Source organism: Littorina saxatilis, linkage group LG17 (genome assembly GCF_037325665.1).
Source record: "Littorina saxatilis isolate snail1 linkage group LG17, US_GU_Lsax_2.0, whole genome shotgun sequence".
NCBI lineage: Eukaryota > Metazoa > Mollusca > Gastropoda > Littorinimorpha > Littorinidae > Littorina > Littorina saxatilis.
Window position 1 is genome coordinate 17,774,731 of NC_090261.1, and position 18,926 is coordinate 17,793,656.

An 18,926-nucleotide genomic window follows, 5' to 3' on the forward strand; every position below is an offset into this window, starting at 1 on the left:
AACCTCTGAGCTGCGTATCGTCAGCAAACTTGTGGTAATCATAGCTTTGTTCCTCCATGATGCTTGACATTGGTTGAGTGTATAGACTAAATAAAACAGGCCCCAACACTGATCCTTGTGGAACACCGTACTGAAGGAGCGCAGGCTTCGATTTCCTGCCGTCAATGACAACTGACTGGAATCTATCTTCCATGTACGACTCGAACCATTTCAATGCAGTTGCAGTGATTCCAAAAGTATCCTCTAATCTTTTCAGCAGAATCTTGTGGTCAATTGTATCAAACGCAGCTGACAAATCCAGTAAGGAAAGGACTGACACTTTACCGTTATCTGCATCATCAAGCAAATCACTGGTGACATCAAGTAGAGCAGTTTCCGTTCCGTGGTATCTACGATAAGCAGATTGGTGTTCCTCTAGCAGATCATTGCTCTCTAAGTGGTTGCGTAGTTGACTCAAAACAACCTTCTCCCAGGATTTTGGCCAGGAATGGAAGGTTTGAGACTGGCCTGTAGTTCTTCAGGACATTCTGATCCAGCCCTGTATCTAGCTAGTATCTCAATCTGATGATTGAAAGTAACCAAGCTGCAATATTTTCACATAATTATTGAACAGTGACAAGCATTTTGGGAAACCCACGTGTACAGCTGAATTCTGATTGGCCAAGGAAACTGAGACCCAAAGCGTTCTGATTGGCCAAAGCACTCACCGTCTAAAAATTGATACAGGTCTGCGAGCACAGCTGACTACACATCTGTCCAAGCGGTCTGAGGCTGGAAAATAAACCAGGCCAGGCAGTTTGAGCCGTGACTCTAATAGCGGCCCTTGAGGGTTCGGTCTGCATTAAATCAGTAGTCAAAGAGTTAAGAACTTCTTGTTGACTGGCACTGTGGGATATAAGCATACATTAGTGGGACTGGGTGGCCGAGTGGTAACGCACTTGCGCTCGGAAGCGAGAGGTTGCGAGTTCGACCCTGGGTCAGGGCGTTAGCAATTTTCTCCCTCCTTTCCTAACGTAGGTGGTGGGTTCAAGTGCTAGTCTTTTGGATGAGACGAAAAACCGAGGTCCCTTCGTGTACACTACATTGGGGTGTGCACGTTAAAGATCCCACGATTGACAAAAGGGTCTTTCCTGGCAAAATTGTATAGGCATAGATAAAAAATGTCCACCAAAATACCCGTGTGACTTGGAATAATAGGCCGTGAAAAGTAGGATATGCGCCGAAATGGCTGCGATCTGCTGGTCGATGTGAATGCATGATGTATTGTGTAAAAAATTCCATCTCACACGGCATAAATACATCCCTGCGCCTTGAGTCCGAGTCTGGAGATACGCGCGCGATATAAGACTTCATATAACATTAGCAGCTGTTCTTCATCATTTCACATGTACCTGTTGGACAGGCAATGTCACCAGAACTTTCCAGGTCCACCTGAGCCTCCAGGGAGAGAGTGTCAAAGCGGTTCAGAAAGAACTCCCAGCTCAAGATTCGAACCTTGGTCAGCACAAATGATAAGAGCTGGATGCGGTGCAGTATCAGACAGCGGTCTTGAATGACAGTGTCAAACTGGAACTCCAGGCAGTGGATCAGGCACTGCAATAGAACACATATGTGACACACACAATTTGTTGTTGTAACTGGCTTTCATCTAAGAAACTCACAAGCAAAGAAAAAGAACAGAAAAGGACAGAAATCCAGCCTGTGCAGCTCTATGGTCATTCTCTCTGTTCTGAAATTAGCATGCACGCACGCACACACGCACACATTGTTTCTCTCTCAAGAGACAGTCATACACACAAATAAACACAACCTGACTCACAAGTAAATTCAGAAATTCATTCACCAACCCACACACCATCATTATCACCACCACCACCACCACCATAACCAGCAGCGCAGTATCTTGTGATTAATCAACAGCTCTTCCAGCATAGATATATTATTCCGTCACGGCGGAGGGCTGACCGTGCACCCAAAAGCGGACTCAACCAAATGGGTATTTTTTGAAAGCTTGGGGCCTGCCGAACATAAAAATCGATGTTAACAAGAAATATTCAAGGGCGCACTTTCTCTTTTCAGTCAAAATTCAACTATACCCTGAAGAGTGATGCACGAGCATTTCAGACGCTTGCCTCTGAAAAAAGAAGTTCTCAGCCAAATTACGAACTCAAACTGGTACGTTTTACATATAAATGTGTTAGTTGGTATCTTTTGATTATCACAAAACAATTTGCGACTGCTTTGGCCGAGGATGCTGGTGACAGTATCATTATTATGAACCCTACCCTAAATCCAGGAAAGACGTCGTCCAAAATGTAGGTAAGTTTTGATTAAAAATAAATTCACACAAGACTAGTATAGTTGTTTGGCTTCAATGGATATATTTTCGTCAAGTATGATGTCTTTACATAATATCTGTAAAATATGAATGGATTTGAACCATATACTATGTCACTATGACCTTCCAATCTTCCTAACCCCCAGCCCAGTAAAGCGTGCGAGACGTTTCCTGAACAAATGTCGCTTTGTGGTGCGAGTTCAGTGTGACACGATTAGTTTCCAGAACCCCATTTCTGACTTTCAAAGTTTATCTACATACATTTAGCAATGCACGAGCAAAATATGACAACTTAATGGTGCCTTTTGGTTTAATGCTATGGTAAAAAATCCTAGTGATAGTGTTTACAGCTTGAAACAAAACATAACAGAGGGGAGTAGTCTTCCTCAATCTGGTTCAGAGCATAATGTATTTCTATTTTCAGAGGTAAGAGCTAAAGCCAATATAATGATGCTGAATATTTGAAAAATGAACTTTGTGACTCACCTGAGTAGCAGAAGAGCCTTCGTGATCGTCAGCCTAAGGCTGGCTGTCTTCAAGGCAATTCCTAGATGAACAACTTAACACTGCGTTCGATTATTCGCCCGTTTCTTAAGATAGAGCTTTGAGACTTTACACGCGTCTTGGGCTACATGAACGCTTTACAATACATACAATATAGTTGACTCTCGCGTTATTTAAAGGTCACAACAAGGTCATTACCAGGCAAAAACGAGGGAAAACCGACGGAAAGTACCATTTTCTGCAACTGTTTGTTAGAAAAAGCTTTCAAATTCAATTATTTTTGGGGGATTAACGCATCTCTAGACATGACAATCATCCGATTATCAGACATCAATTGTGGAGGTCACGACAAGGTCATTACCAGGCAAAAACGAGGGAAAACCGAGGGAAAATACCATTTTCTGCAACTTGTGTGAAAGTAAAAGCTTTCAAACTCCATCTTCTTCTGGTATTGGTGCATCTCTAGGCATGACAATCATCTGATTAACAGTCCTCAATTTTCAAGGTCACAACCAGGTCATTACCAGATAGAACCGAGAGAAAACCGAGAAAAAATACCATTTTCTATAACTTTTTTGTAAGTAAGAGCTTATAAACTCCATCTTCTTCTGGGATTAGCGCTGATTTCTATGACCCTGAAGTCCGAGGAAAGTTTTCTTGGCCCATGCCTAGTTTGAAGGTCATGACAAGGTCAAGTTTACACGTTTTCTATTTGTGTTCGGCTATTTTCTAAGCTAAAGCTGTTGAGGCAGATTCATGACATCTTCCTTCGCCCCCAAGGGCTCTAGGGGGGTGGGCGGGGCTGGATGTAATAGGGGTAGAAGAGAAGGGGAGAGAGAAGAAACAGTCAATGTTAAGGTGTTCATCTACCGATAGCCTTGCGGTCTGCAAGCCTGACTCTGAGGATCACACCGGCTGTCCTGGCACTCAGACGAGTCATAAAGTTGATATATTTTCCGTCGTTTTACCCAGTAATGACCTTGTTGTGTGACCTTTAAATATTACGAGAGTCAACAATATTTGTTTCATGTCTTATAATGCCCTAGACGTGTGTAAAATCCCATCCTTGTCATGACCTTCAAACATTGCATGGGTCAAGAAAACTTTCCAAAGACTTCAGGGTCATTGAAATTAGCGCTAATCCTAGAAGAAGATGGAGTTTATAAGCTCTTACAGCAGTCCCTGCAATGTACGGCCCCCGGCGTGAGCGGACACCTGACATGTACGGACACATTTGCTCGGCACGGAGTGTTTTCCTTCTATATTTGCCCCCCCTTAAACGGACACCTGCAAAACGTGGACGCGGACACTCATTTTCGGTCCCAACAGCAGGTCATACCTCCAATGTACGGACAGACCATCGTCACATTTTCACCACAACAAAATCGATAACAGAGCAGTCCGGCTCTTGGTACAAAGATCACAGCCGCAATGGTGTGATGACAGTCACTGATAACTTGAGTGCACGTGTACCCATCGTGTGTCTGTGTGTAACCTCTTTCATTGACAAGATACTCTTGTTTCCCCACAGCCTTGACAAGTGAGTCGGTTGCCTAATCTATGAACCCTTCAGTTGTCTTGCTTTGTCAAAAGTTACGACACAGTCAACTGGTTTTGCTCTGAGTGAACAGTGCAGCTGGCCTCTCTGGCCACAGCCCCCAACAGTACATGGCTGGGAGTGAGAGAGAGAAAGGGGGGGGGGGGTGGAGGGTTAGCTGGCTAAACTCTGTGGGGTGTCCGGTGTCACCGCATGTCAGCAGGAAGAGCATTGGAGAGAAATAGAGAGGTGTACTCTTCCACACAATTTCCAAGCATCAGTTGTCACGGCTTGGGGTAGGCATTAGTGAGGGAGAGTGGGAGCTGTGTTATGTACAGTGTATTTCCGACTGAAGAGTGAAAAGTCACTGCCATGCCACATGATCGGCATGCAGTCAATAAATTACTTGATTATGACATGCAGCTCTATCTGCTGCTATTTATTCAAACTGGTTTTCAAGCTTATTCTTGCTGTGCTGTGTTTGTGTGGCTGCTTTCGTATGTCAGTGCATGGTGAGTGTGTTCACTGCCTTGAGGATTTATTTTATCTCTTCTTTTCAACACTTTTCATACAAATCCTTTTTACAGAACGTTTAAAGAAGTATTAGGAGTTTATTGTTATTGTTTAGAAGCCACAAGAAGTGATTAGCATAGACTCAATCCTGTTGTTTGTGTGTCTCTGTGTGAGTGTATGGGGGAGGGGGTGGTGTGGTCACCCCTCCCGTGACCGGACACCTGCAATGTACGGACAGTTTTGCTATGGCCCAAGGGTGTCCGTTCATGAGAGGGACTGCTCTACTTACAAAAAAGTTGCAGAAAATGGTATTTTCCCTCGGTTTTCCATCGGTTTTATCTGGTAATGACCTTGTTGTGACCTTGAAAATTGAGGACTGTTAATCAGATGATTGTCATGTCTAGAGATGCGCCAATACCAGAAGAAGAAAAAGTTTGAAAGCATTTACTTACACACAAGTTGCGGAAAATGGTATTTTCCCTCGGTTTTCCCCGGTAATGACCTTGTCGTGACCTCCACAATTCATGACTGTTAATCAGATGATTGTCATGTCTAGAGATGCGCTAATCCCAGGAAACAATTGAATTTGAAAGTTCATTCTTACAAACAGTTGCAGAAAATGGTACTTTCCCTCGGTTTTTCTTCGGTTTTACCTGGTGATGACCTTGTTGTGTGACCTTTAAATATTACGAGAGTCAACAATATTTGCGTTATGTCTCATAAATCCCAAGACGTGTGTAAAGTTGTAATTAAGCTTTAGCTTCGAAAATAGCTGACGTCCAGAAAGTATTTTATTTGACCGTAAAAGATATTCCCAAATAGAAAACGTGTAAATTTGACCTTGTCATGACCTTCAAAGTAGGCATGGGTCAAGAAAACTTTCCTCGGACTTCAGGGTCATTGAAATCAGCGCTAATTCCAGAAGAAGATGGAGTTTATAAGCTCTTACTTACAAAAAAGTTATAGAAAATGGTATTTTCCCTCGGTTTTCTCTCGGTTCTATCTGGTAATGACCTTGTTGTGACCTTGAAAATTGAGGACTGTTAATCAGATGATTGTCATGCCTAGAGATGCGCCAATACCAGAAGAAGATGGAGTTTGAAAGCGTTTACTTACACACAAGTTGCAGAAAATGGTATTTTCCCTCGGGTTTCCCTCGTTTTTACCCGGTAATGACCTTGTCGTGACCTCCACAATTGATGTCTGATAATCGGATGATTGTCATGTCTAGAGATGCGTTAATCCCAGGAAACAATTGAATTTGAAATCTTTTTCTTGCAAACAGTTGCAGAAAATGGTACTTTCCGTCGGTTTTCCCTCGTTTTTGCCTGGTAATGACCTTGTTGTGACCTTTAAATAACGCGAGAGTCAACTATATTTTACGTATTGTAAAGCGTACATGTAGCCCTAGACGCGTGTAAAGTCTCAAAGCTCTAGCTTAAGAAACGGGCGAATAATCGAACGCAGTGTTAAGTTGTTCATCTAGGAATTGCCTTGAAGACAGCCAGCCTTACGCTGACGATCACGAAGGCTCTCTTGCAACTCAGATGAGTCACAAAGTTCATTTTTCAAATATTCAGCATCATTATATTGGCTCTAGCTCTTACCAGAAATAATGCTACCTCTGAAAATAGAAATACATTATGCTCTGAACCAGATTGAGGAAGACTATTCCCATCTGTTATGTTTTGTTTCAAGCTGTAAACACTATCACTAGCAATTTTACCATAGCATTAAACCAAAAGGCACCATTAAGTTGTTATATTTTGCTCGTGCATTGCTAAATGTATGTAGATAAACTTTGAAAGTCAGAAATGGGGTTCTGGAAACTAATCATGTCACACTGAACTCGCACCACAAAGCGACATTTTTTCAGGAAACGTCTCGCACGCTTTACTGGGCTGGGGGTTAGGAAGATTGGAAGGTCATAATGACATAGTATATGGTTCAAATCCATTCATATTATACAGATATTATGTAAAGACATCATACTTGACGAAAATATATCCATTGAAGCCAAACAACAATACTAGTCTTGTGTGAATTTATTTTTAATCAAAACTTACCTACATTTTGGACGACGTCTTTCCTGGATTTAGGGTAGGGTTCATAATAATGATACTGTCACCAGCATCCTCGGCCAAAGCAGTCGCAAATTGTTTTGTAATAATCAAAAGATACCAACTAACACATTTATATGTAAAACGTACCAGTTTGAGTTCGTAATTTGGCTGAGAACTTCTTTTTTCAGAGGCAAGCGTCTGAAATGCTCGTGCATCACTCTTCAGGGTATAGTTGAATTTTGACTGAGAAGAGAAAGTGCGCCCTTGAATATTTCTTGTTAACATCGATTTTTATGTTTGGCAGGTCCCAAGCTTTCAAAAAATACCCATTTGGTAGAGTCCGCTTTTGGGTGCACGGTCAGCCCTCCGCCGTGACGGAGTATATAGAGAACTAAGACACTGCCAGTATTGAAGTTGGTGATTTAAGAGAGGTGTAAGCACGATACCTTGAGCCCTCCTGGCCTGATGGTCTCCAGGAACATGATGGTTCTCTGGGCGACGGCAGAGTTGATGTCCTCCACAGAACCCACCATGTGACAGAAGCAGTGTGCCAGCGACGTCAGGATCACCTGGTTGTTGCGAATCGTCTCTGGCTCCAAGCATCTTGCCAGCACTGTCACTTTCTCAACTATTGACAAGTAAATAAATCAGTACACAAATAAATACACAAATAATATAATACGTATCAATTGAACATTGGATTTCCCTTCTTTAACTCTTATTAGTTCACGGTATTTCATGCTGAAAACAATGAAATAAGGGTATGGCCAAAAAATCATAAGTTTTATGCTCAGTACTTCACGTAATTATCACTTGCTGCATATCAAATTAAAGCACTTGAAATGTTCTTGCTAACAGTAAAAAGGAATTAAAAGAAAAAACAGAATGTAACGAAGTTTTGGTGGATGAAAGCAACCCGGTTTGCTTAACCTTTAGCACGCCAGCGGCGATTTTCGTCGCCCAGCCATTTCCCCCCCTTTGCCAACCAGCGGCGATTTTCGTCGACCAGCCATTTCCCCCCCTTTGCCAGCCAGCGGCGATTTTCGTCGCCCAGCCATTTCCCCCCCTTTGCCAGCCAGCGGCGATTTTCGTCGCCCAGCCATTTCCCCCCCTTTGCCAGCCAGCGGCGATGTTTGTCGCCCAGCCATTTCCCCCCCTTTGCCAGCCAGCGGCGATTTTCGTCGCCCAGCCATTTCCCCCCCTTTGCCAGCCAGCAGCGATTTTTGTCGCCCAGCCATTTCCCCCCCTTTGCCAGCCAGTGGCAATTTTCATCGCCCAGCCATTTCTCCCCCTTTGCCAGCCAGCGGTGATTTTCGTCGCCCAGCCATTTCCCCCCCTTTGCCAGCCAGCGGCGATTTTCGTTGCCCAGCCATTTCCCCCCTTTGCCAGCCAGCGGCGATTTTCGTCGCCCAGCCATTCCCCCCCCCCCCCCCCCTTTGCCAGCCAGCGGCGATTTTCGTCGCCCAGCCATTTCCCCCCCCTTTGCCAGCCAGCGGCGATTTGCGTCGTCAGCACAAGGCTTGTTCGTATGACCAACTTCTCGTTCGTATTTGCATACGAGAATAACGGTATTTTGAACGGCACTTTAGCCAAAGCGAGGCTCAATTCCTTCCGTTATCTCGTCGTGTCGTCTGCGCTGCATTTGAGTCGGTTTCGTCAAAGTTTTCTCCTTTGTTTTTGCATCGATAAAGTACTTTAGCGCTTCGACAAGCAGGATGGAGGATGATGAGTTTGAAACTTTCTTTTGAGTTGTTTCTTGACAACAAATCGTATGCTGAATTGGAACGAATTACTGAGGAAGATCTTCGCAATGAACTGTGTATCGCAGTGAAAAATATGACAGTTCGTCATGTGACAGTGACGGTTACGAAACGAAATTTACGAAAGTGCAGATGGATACAAACAGTGGCTGGTCCAGTTTAGTTTGTTTGTTTATTTGTTGCTTAACGTCCAGCCGACTACGCAGAGCCATATCAGGACGAGGAAGGGGGGGATGAAGGGGGCCACTTGTCAAGCGATTCCTGTTTACAAATGCACTAACCCATTACTTGTGTCCCAGCAGGCTTTAGTAAAACTAAATTAATACCTACTGGAAGATTACCAGTTTCCAGTATGTTAAAATAGGCTTAACCTATCTACTGCTGGACTTACATCAGAACACTAACAGATTAAACTATACATGAATCGCGAGACAAGCGGCAAGAGAAGAGATTTTTGGAAAAAATACAGGTGAATGAGCAAGAAGGCAGAAAAAAGAAAAGAATTCACGAAGAAAAAGAGAGCATGACAGGAAAGAGGAACCAAAAATCTACCTAACAGCAAACTAGAAAGCTCCTGCGGTTCCAAAAACAGGAGGGGCCTTTAATTTCATAACCGCAGTGCCCCACTGCGGGTGTCCAGTTTAGTGAAATGACAGGACCAGCAAACATTACCGATAATCTGACTGCGTAGCAAATGCTTGACTTGCTTGTCGAAGAGACACTGCGTAGAAACTGACTCAAATTCAGCGCAAAGCAAGCCAGTGACAAGACGTAAAAAGTTTGCGTGTTCGGAAATGGCGACCTGTGGATCTAGTGGAGATCAAAGCTTTTCTCTGCTTGTTCTTGCTAACCGAACTATCAAAAAAATCGTCCCATGACATGCACTGGTCCACAAATATATTTATTTAGATACCAGGATCAGGAAGTTGGACCAGACATAGACTGGTTAGTTTCACAAAATTCCACGGACTAGCCAACCCAACCACTTTTCATTTTGTATTTGTATTTATGCTAAGAAAATAAATGATGCATGCAAACAACAAATGTTAAATATAGTTCCATCACAACCACAACGTTTCATGCTTATTAGTGCATTTTCAAAGAAGTTGTAAGTGTTGAAAGTTAGTGGGTGTTATTCTTACGCTAGGTAAGCAAAATAATGTGGCTACAGGGGAAGTAATGCTGGCTGGAATCTGGAGTGCTAAAGGTTAATCTCATGCCAAAACCAGCACACCCATGACAATCGTCATTCTTTCTTTTTTTTTCTTTATTTGGTGTTTAATGTCGTTTTCAACCACGAAGGGTTATATCGCGATGGGGAAAGGGGGAAGATGGGATAGAGCCACTTGTCAATTGTTTCTTGTTCACAAAAGCACTAATCAAAAATTTGCTCCAGGGGCTTGCAACGTAGTACAATATATTACCTTACTGGGAGAATGCAAGTTTCCAGTACAAAGGACTTAACATTTCTTACATACTGCTTGACTAAAATCTTTACAAAAATTGACTATATTCTATACAAGAAACACTTAACAAGGGTAAAAGGAGAAACAGAATCCGTTAGTCGCCTCTTACGACATGCTGGGGAGCATCGAGTAAATTCTTTCTCGTCCCAACCAATATGGGACTCCCCCTAGCCTGCGGGGGGTGACAATCGTCATGAATAACTTTTTTTCCAGTTTCATTTCTTTAATAATCTGTTGATATTGTTTTAATAATTATTTAATTTTTTACATAAAATCCAAATTTCATTTTGTTTCCTAATACAAATGATTCGTCCAGTCGATCTTGAATAAACATACCAATACGTCAAAAAGTAGGTTTTCTGAGCTCAAAGAGTAATAGTTTGGTTTGAAAAATCTCTAAATACACCTAATTACAAACAAAAAAATAACTTTCATGATAGAACATGTACTGTTCTTGCAACTTAAGTAAACAAGAAGGGCAAAGCCCATACGACTCACATGCTTTACACATTTTTCCTACCAAAATACATGTGACCTTGACCCAAGGTCAAGGTCATCCAAGGTCATGCAACACAAAGCTGTTAATTCAAGACATAGGAAGTACAATGGTGCTTATTGGCTCTTTCTACCATGAGATATGGTCACTTTTAGTGGTTCTCTACCTTATTTTGGTCACATTTCATAAGGGTCAAAGTGACCTTGACCTTGATCATATGTGACCAAATGTGTCTCATGATGAAAGCATAACATGTGCCCCACATAATTTTTAAGTTTGAAACAGTTATCTTCCATAGTTCAGGGTCAAGGTCACTTCAAAATATGTATACAATCCAACTTTGAAGAGCTCCTGTGACCTTGACCTTGAAGCAAGGTAAACCAAACTGGTATCAAAAGATGGGGCTTACTTTGCCCTATATATCATATATAGGTGAGGTATTCAATCTCAAAAACTTCAGAGAAAATGGGAAAAATGGGAAAAATAGCTGTTTTTTAGGCAACATTTATGGCCCCTGCGACCTTGACCTTGAAGCAAGGTCAAGATGCTATGTATGTTTTTTGGGGCCTTGTCATCATACACCATCTTGCCAAATTTGGTACTGATAGACTGAATAGTGTCCAAGAAATATCCAACGTTAAAGTTTTCCGGACGGACGGACGGACGGACGGACGACTCGGGTGAGTACATAGACTCACTTTTGCTTCGCATGTGAGTCAAAAAGGGAGTCAGGTTTGCCAATATAATTTTTTTTTGCATTTTAGTATCTGGTGTTAAAAGTGATTTTTTTTGTTTCATAAGTGTTGGGTCAAAAATTGTTGCACAATTAAAGAACTCAGTCCATCTCCTGAGAAAATGAAAAAACATTTTTTGGGGGATCACCGGTTGCCTTGGTAGCAATCCAAGATGGCCACCAAACTGCCACTTTTTAAAACCCTAAAGCTTTTACAAAACCGTAAGGAATTTTGTTTTGGTGCTTGTTATTTATACATTAGCACAATACCCAACTTTTGTTAGAGGCTTTTTTTGAAATCTACAGTCATTCAAAAGATATCAGTGATAAAAATGAGTGACCTTGAATTTTATGAAAAACCGCCCCCAAAAATGGTATAACTTCTCACGAAAAAAAAAATTCAACAAAACGCTCTAACAAAATCTGCGAAATAACGCACTCGAGATGTATGCAAAGTTTCAACAACGCAAGTTTATTAGAAAAAAAGCCTTAGGCTTTTGAAGTGACAAAAAAGTAGTTTTGAGAAAATACACAAAACGTGAAGAAAATGTATTTTTTGTACACAAACGTTTATGAAACATGTAACAAAACAACACTAACAAAACAACAGGTATTGCTCAGTTCCACAAGAAAAACGGAAACAAAATTCAACAAAATTTTTAAAAAAAACAGCCAGTGTTCTGCAAGCACCAAGGAACCTGTTCGAAGGTCACATTCTCATCCGTTATGTGCACGCTGCGTAAAGTATGCCCATCCATAATTCCCAACTTGTTACCAGTGAAGCCTCTTATCTTGGACCTCTTTTGGACTTGCTTTGAATAATCAGGGAGTCATATGGCAGTGTCCTTTACTTTCTATACTACAATATTTGGGTTGACTTCTGTGAATTGCCTTGCAATGCCATGGGTACTTTGGAAGCTCCTCTCCAGCTTCCACCTCTGCATCTGTAGAGACAACATAAATTCAAAATTAATATGTCTATGACAAACTCAAATACTGCTATTCACATTTTCCCAACAATGACCCCCTCCCCCCCCCCCCCCCCCCACACACACACACACACATTTGAAAAAAGATATTGTAATGTGATACATGTAACACGATATTTGGGCGCATGCACATTTCAGTGCTGATAGTCAAGCAGTGAACAAAAAGATGTTGACAAATCATGTGAATGGTGCGAAGGCAGTGCAGGTCTGGTTTACAGCTATTGCACATATACTGTTCAAAAAAAGAAACGCATAGTTGCTACTTGCCAAATTTGTTTTATTTTTCGAAAAAATTAACAGAAAATCCAATATTTAGATTATTTGTTTGAAATTTGGTATGGACACAGTTGAATGCACACACAGTTCATTTGCATCTTCAAATCAATCAGTCAATCAATACGATTGGGTGCCGAGGCTGTCAAGTCAGTAGGGGGTGTGACTGCCTTGAGCAGCAACAACTGCCCGGCACCTTCTGGGCATGGACTGGATCAGATGCCGGATATCTTGCTGTGGGATGGTGTCCCACTCCTCCTGAAGTGCCTGCAATAGATCGCGGTGATTTGCCGGCGCTTCTTCTCGCCTGCGCACACGTCTGTCCAATTCATCCCAGAGGTGTTCTATCGGGTTCATGTCTGGCGACATGGATGGCCAGGGAAGCACCTGGACATGGTGGTCGGTGAGGAACTGGGTGGTGAGTCGTGCTGTGTGCGGGCGAGCGTTGTCCTGCTGGAATATGGCATCCTGGTCAGCCAGAAGAGGAAGGGCGTGTGGGCGCAGAATTTCCTCCACGTATCGCTGGGCAGTTATGCGCCCTTGGACGTGCACCAGGGTGCTCCTTCCAGCGGTATTGATCGCCCCCCACACCATGACGCCTCCACCACCATGAACGGGTGCCTCATCCACACAGTTGGGCGCGTAACGTTCGTTTACTCTCCGGTAGACCCTCCTCCGACCATCATGTCGCTGGAGCAGGAAGTAGGACTCGTCGCTGAACCACACGTGTCTCCAGTGATTCCGGACGGTCCAGCGAAGGTGCTGGTTGCCCCACTGCACTCGGTTCTGGCGATGGCGGCAGGTGAGGACAGCTCCTCTGTGAGGTCTGCGAGCTCTCAAACCAGCTTCATGCAGGCGGTTCCGCACGGTCTGGTCCGATAATCGGTGTGGCCCGGGGAGAGCCTGGACAGAAGATGAGGCCGACAGGAAACGATTCCGGAGGTGGCGGAGCTGTATGAAGCGGTCGTGAGCAGCAGTTGTCGCCCTTGATCTTCCCGCTCGTGGCAAGTCAGCAACGGAGCCAGTGGTTTGAAACCTGACCCACAGTCTACTGATGGTGCTCTGGGACACGTGGAAGTGCCTGGCGATTGCACTTTGACTTTGGCCTGCTTGTAAACGACCCAAAGCAATTTGGCGGTCTTCTCTGCTCAATCGGGCCATCTTTCGTCGCTGAATTGTCGTCTGATTTCTTTGTGGCGAACAATCCGCTTTTATGGGTTTTGGAAGACATGGTGAGAGCTCAATATTCCCCGAGTTTCACGAGATTACACTGAAGCATGACGAGTGGTCATGCCAAATGAGCAATTTTGACATTGTAGCCACTGATAACGCATGCGTCACGTGCAGAGCTCACTTGTGGCAATGGACGAAAGGTCGACGACCAGATAAACATTTTCTGCAGTTTGGTGGATATCCTTGTAGCCATATAACTAAATTAACCAAATATTACAAGCTATGCGTTTCTTTTTTTGAACAGTATACATTGCATGCAGAAACCATATGGTCTGCATGGGAAGTATGACCACAAGCAATGTTCACTCACTGAGCCATGTGAATGCATGTTTGTTTGAGCCACAAGAAAACTGTGATCACAGGAGGAAGCTAGGCCTATGTATAATATGCTCGAGAAAATAAATGAGGAAAGAACAGATGTTTTGCTCCAACCCTGACAAACCTTGTGACAACCAAGCTTCACAGTAGCAGCACATAACAGACTTTGCATCCTATTCAGTTTCTTTGCATCAGGGTGTTGTTACTTAGATTCTGTTCTTCAGCATATAACGGTCACACACACACACACACACACACACACACACACACACACACACACACACACACACACACACACAGCCAGAGCCGCACACACAACCAAACAAATGTATAAACTTCTACATGTTTGTCAAAAGAAAAAAAAATTACCTACCTACTACCATCTTGCTTATCAGCTGCTTGGAATCTTCCCTGCTCTGCTTGGGCTAGTATTCAACTGCACCAGATTTCCCAGGAGATGCATGGTGTTGCACCATGGCTGAACAAAGTCATTTTTGTATTGATTGTTCTTTTTCTAAGCAGTTTATTTGCTTTTTTCCAGAGAAAAGATATAGGGTCTGCCTTCTCGTCGCCATAAATGGCGAACTCCGTGTTGTCCTTATTGCCGTACGCATTCCGCTCAGCAACTCTAAAATAAGTCGTGGCTCAAAACACTCATGGCAACGTGCTTCAAACGTACACCACCGATGGTGATTTCTTGCTCCATCCCAGCTGTTGCAAGGGCAGCAGCATAGTTTCCAGCCAATTTTCATTCTGGACGAAGAAGAATGCACAAACTTGATCTTCCGATTCGTTCGTAGCAATAGCAGACGACACTATCGACTCGCATTTTCTTTTTAAACTTCCGTCACGCCAGCCTCTGCAACTGATCTGATTTTACTCGATAATCATCTCCTTTGCGTGTCAAGCACTGAAATCGGGGCAAAACGTGTATTTAACTGAAGTTTCCACAAAGATATCCCAGGAAAATCGCAGCTGTAGATATTTCACATCGCCTTTGGCAAGATCTGGCGGAAATGAAGAATATTGCATTCTGGGAAGGCCGAATCGAACCGAACAAGACCGAGCATAAACGAAGTTTAATATCCGCGATTCGATTGGTCAGCAGCAAAAATTGCTCATACGGAATTTCCCAGAATCTTCATCGGTTCTCTTCGGCTCATTGGAATGTCTTCTAGTTGCTGTTACAAACGGCGCGAAATCCGTAAACGGAAATTCCTGTTGTCCGCGGTATGAACTGATCGTAGCAAAGAAAAGACAACTCATTCCAGTCATGCTAACGTGACCACCGTTGACGATGTGTTTGACTCGCAGTCACCTCTCTAACATACGCATTTTTTTGCTGTTTTGTGTTTGTTCAATACACAATTGCAAACGAGTTGTTCTTTGCTACTGGTCACAAGTGGGGGTCAGCTCACACGGACGCATTTTTTCAATACAGTCTAGGGGAGAAACTGGTCACAAAGCACCCAGTACATGCCAGAGAGATAGGAGAATCGGCACAATCAAAGAAAATACCAAAATCATTCAATAGATATGGAAATATTAAGATTTACTGTGAAAATGCTAGCAAAAATGGCGTCCAAAAATGGGAACGCACACTTGGTGCGTCTTTGAAGACTTACCTCCCGTTCTGTGTTGTTGATAATAGTCATGTTTGTGCTGTTTTTGTTGAAATAGTATCTAATAAAACTGATGCAGTTCTTGAAATGTTGCAAATTATTGTTGTCTTTGTGAAATGCGAGAGTGTTCTGAGGCGTAATCTGCATCCGGCTGATGTCCCACATAGGGTACCCCACTTCGATCAGCGTATCACTCCAAATGAGCTTCATAGCAGAAAAGCAGATACACTACCAAAACACTGCATAACAGATCTACAAGTCTGAGCCAGAATCATTGAAATTTACTTTCTGTATAAAATATTGCAATCAAATTTGTTCACGCCGTCACACAAATAACGCAGGTTACCCTCGCCTTCGATTCAAAGTAACTCCAATCTGACTGAATTACCATCGAAACGCAGATGACGAACTGATTCACCACACATTTGTGGTATTTTACACACAAATTTCAACTGTGTTGTTTCGCGATAAACAGCCATAAACAAACAAATGTGGCGCCGTCACGTCGCCTCGGAAGGAATAACGCAGGTGACCAAGACTTGTTTCCGATACCTGTCTGATTAAAATCATCGTTTTTTTCACGAATGACGGCTCTTTGGCAGATCTGGTGAGTTGGAAACTGTCTATGAATGTTTCATTTAATGTCAAATGCGTACATTCTTGTCGATATTGTTACCTTTGGGCTCATAAATTAAGTCAATCGTCGTGTTGTCCGAAAGTGACTTTTGTCAGCATAGAACTTACTGTGCTTTGATCATTGACTGAGAAGAATCTTCCGATGACACTAGTTCATTTCACTACGCGACTGCAGATCTGCAAGGAAACTTATGGCAGGGGAAATAAGCTTAACTGAAGACGAATAAGCGGAGTAACTGTTCTTCAACGGATTGCTCTCACTGATCTAAATATTTAGATCTTGTCGTCTGCGTAGTCTTCGGTCGTGTGAAAGTCACATCTATTTCGACTGTGTGCATCGATCCGTGTAGTGAAATGTTGATCTTTGATGATTTGGCAACATAACTTCGCTAAATGTGCTTCGAGTGTATCTCCCCGTTAACCGCATTTGAAAACGTCTTTTAACAAGACCATGTTTCGACAGCCCAGACGGGGAGGATCCTCGATAGCTCACAGGGTATATAATGTTTTCCGCCGTTTTTTTGAAGAATCCTTTCAAATTTGCCATTCCAAAAGTACCCTATGACACGACTCGAGTGGCAAAGAACATTCTCTGCAATTCCTGTCTCAGTCCGTGCAGCCGTTTCGGGTCCTATCGTTAGCATCTATCTATATATATATATACGACTTGTGTCTGTCTGTCTGTCTGTCTGTCTGTCTGTCTGTCTGTCTGTCTGTGTGTGTGTGTATGTGTGTATTCGCCATGCACGGCCAAAGTTCTCGATGGATCTGCTTCAAATTTGGTGGGCTTATTCAGAGAGACCCCGGACACAACCTCATCGATGAGATATTTCAACACGACACTGCTCTCAGCGCGCAGCGCTGAACCGATTTTGGTTCCACCTCAGCTACCCGGGCCCCCATACCGACACACCAAAGCCGCTAGACCACATCACAACGCCAAAGTTCTCGGTGGATCTTTTTCAAATTTGGACACCGTATTCAGCTACACCCCGGACACAATATCATCGATGAGATATTTCAACACGTGCTCTCAGCGCGCAGCGCTGAACCGATTTTGGTTTTTCTGTTCATTTCACCATTCCCAGTAACTCTTCCTTATCTTCTCCAGTGTTTTGCGTTTATCTCCCTTCCTTCGTGTGGCTTCAATCCATATTCCCGTTTCAGTCTACGTTACTATTTTTAGAATGTCACTGCGCTGTCCAGAACGCTTCCCTTGCACCCGTAAGTTGTTCTTACTGTCAAAGTGAAAAGGTCGAATCAATTTATAGCCACGCGAAAAATACACTGTCACCTATCTCTATATATTTATAGATATAGATATACATACATATACGGCTTCTCTGTGTGTGTGTGTGTGTGTGTGTGTGTTTGTGTGTGTGTGTAAGCAACACCTGTGGATTATAGAGTTCTGTTTGTGATGGGGTCTAGCGGCTTTTGTCTGTCTGTATGTTCTGGCATTTGAGAAGCCACAACAGATAATATAGGGCTAAGAAATAAGCTCTAAAATTCTCAATCCCGTTTGACAGGACTTCGCCTTCAAAGGTGATTGTGGTGAACCGCCACGCTGTCTGTCTCTGTCTCGCGATTCACCCCGTTTATCTCCCTTCCTTCGCGTGGCTTCAATCCATATTCCCGTTTCTACGTTACTATTTTTAGAATGTCACTGCGCTGTCCAGAACGCTTCCCTTGCACCCGTAAGTTGTTCTTACTGTCAAAGTGAAAAGGTCGAATCAATTTAAAGCCACGCGAAAAATACACTGTCACCTATCTCTATATATTTATAGATATACATATATATATACGGCTTCTCTGTGTGTGTGTGTGTGTTTGTGTGTGTGTGTGTAAGCAACACCTGTGGATTATAGAGTTCTGTTTGTGATGGGGTCTAGCGGCTATTGTCTGTCTGTATGTTCTGGCATTTGAGAAGCCACAACAGATAATATAGGGCTAAGAAATAAGCTCTAAAATTCTCAATCCCGTTTGACAGGACTTCGCCTTCAAAGGTGATTGTGGTGAACCGCCACGCTGTCTGTCTCTGTCTCGCGATTCACCCCGGCAAAGCCGGGTATTCCTCTGGTACAAACATACACACAGACACACAAGAACCAGCTTTAAAAGTTAGATTATGTAGGAACCATGTGAACCAGTGATTTTTTCTTATGTACAACAGATACTACAGTATTTCTGCTTTATGAAAAGCAATATTTCAAAAACAAAACTAGAGATTTGAATTTTGACCACTTTTCCCCCTTTCTGTCACCAGTACTGAAGAACAACTCATACACATACATTGTTCATTTAGCCGTTTTGACCGTTTATGATTAATTCTGATCTAAAATCAGTATATCAGAGTAACCAGAAGAGGTTCAAAATCCAGAATCAGAAAGAAAACGGAGATGACCAGGGAACAAAAAAATCACATTTTTCACTGTGGTGTCTGCC

At 42.9% G+C, this 18,926-nt stretch overlaps 1 protein-coding gene across 3 annotated transcripts in view; it reads right to left on the reverse strand.

Annotated features, from left to right (window-relative positions):
* The window catches only part of LOC138952778 (protein unc-79 homolog), a 294,903-nt gene that overhangs the window by 94,175 nt on the left and 181,802 nt on the right, over positions 1 to 18,926 (reverse strand). For all 3 annotated transcript variants that reach the window (XM_070324505.1, XM_070324504.1, XM_070324503.1), the window contains exons 23-24: positions 7,402 to 7,583; positions 1,392 to 1,593 (exon numbers count right to left, since the gene is read on the reverse strand). In XM_070324505.1, coding sequence (XP_070180606.1) covers positions 1,392 to 1,593; positions 7,402 to 7,583 — 384 coding nt within the window. The remainder of the gene's footprint in view (positions 1 to 1,391; positions 1,594 to 7,401; positions 7,584 to 18,926) is intronic.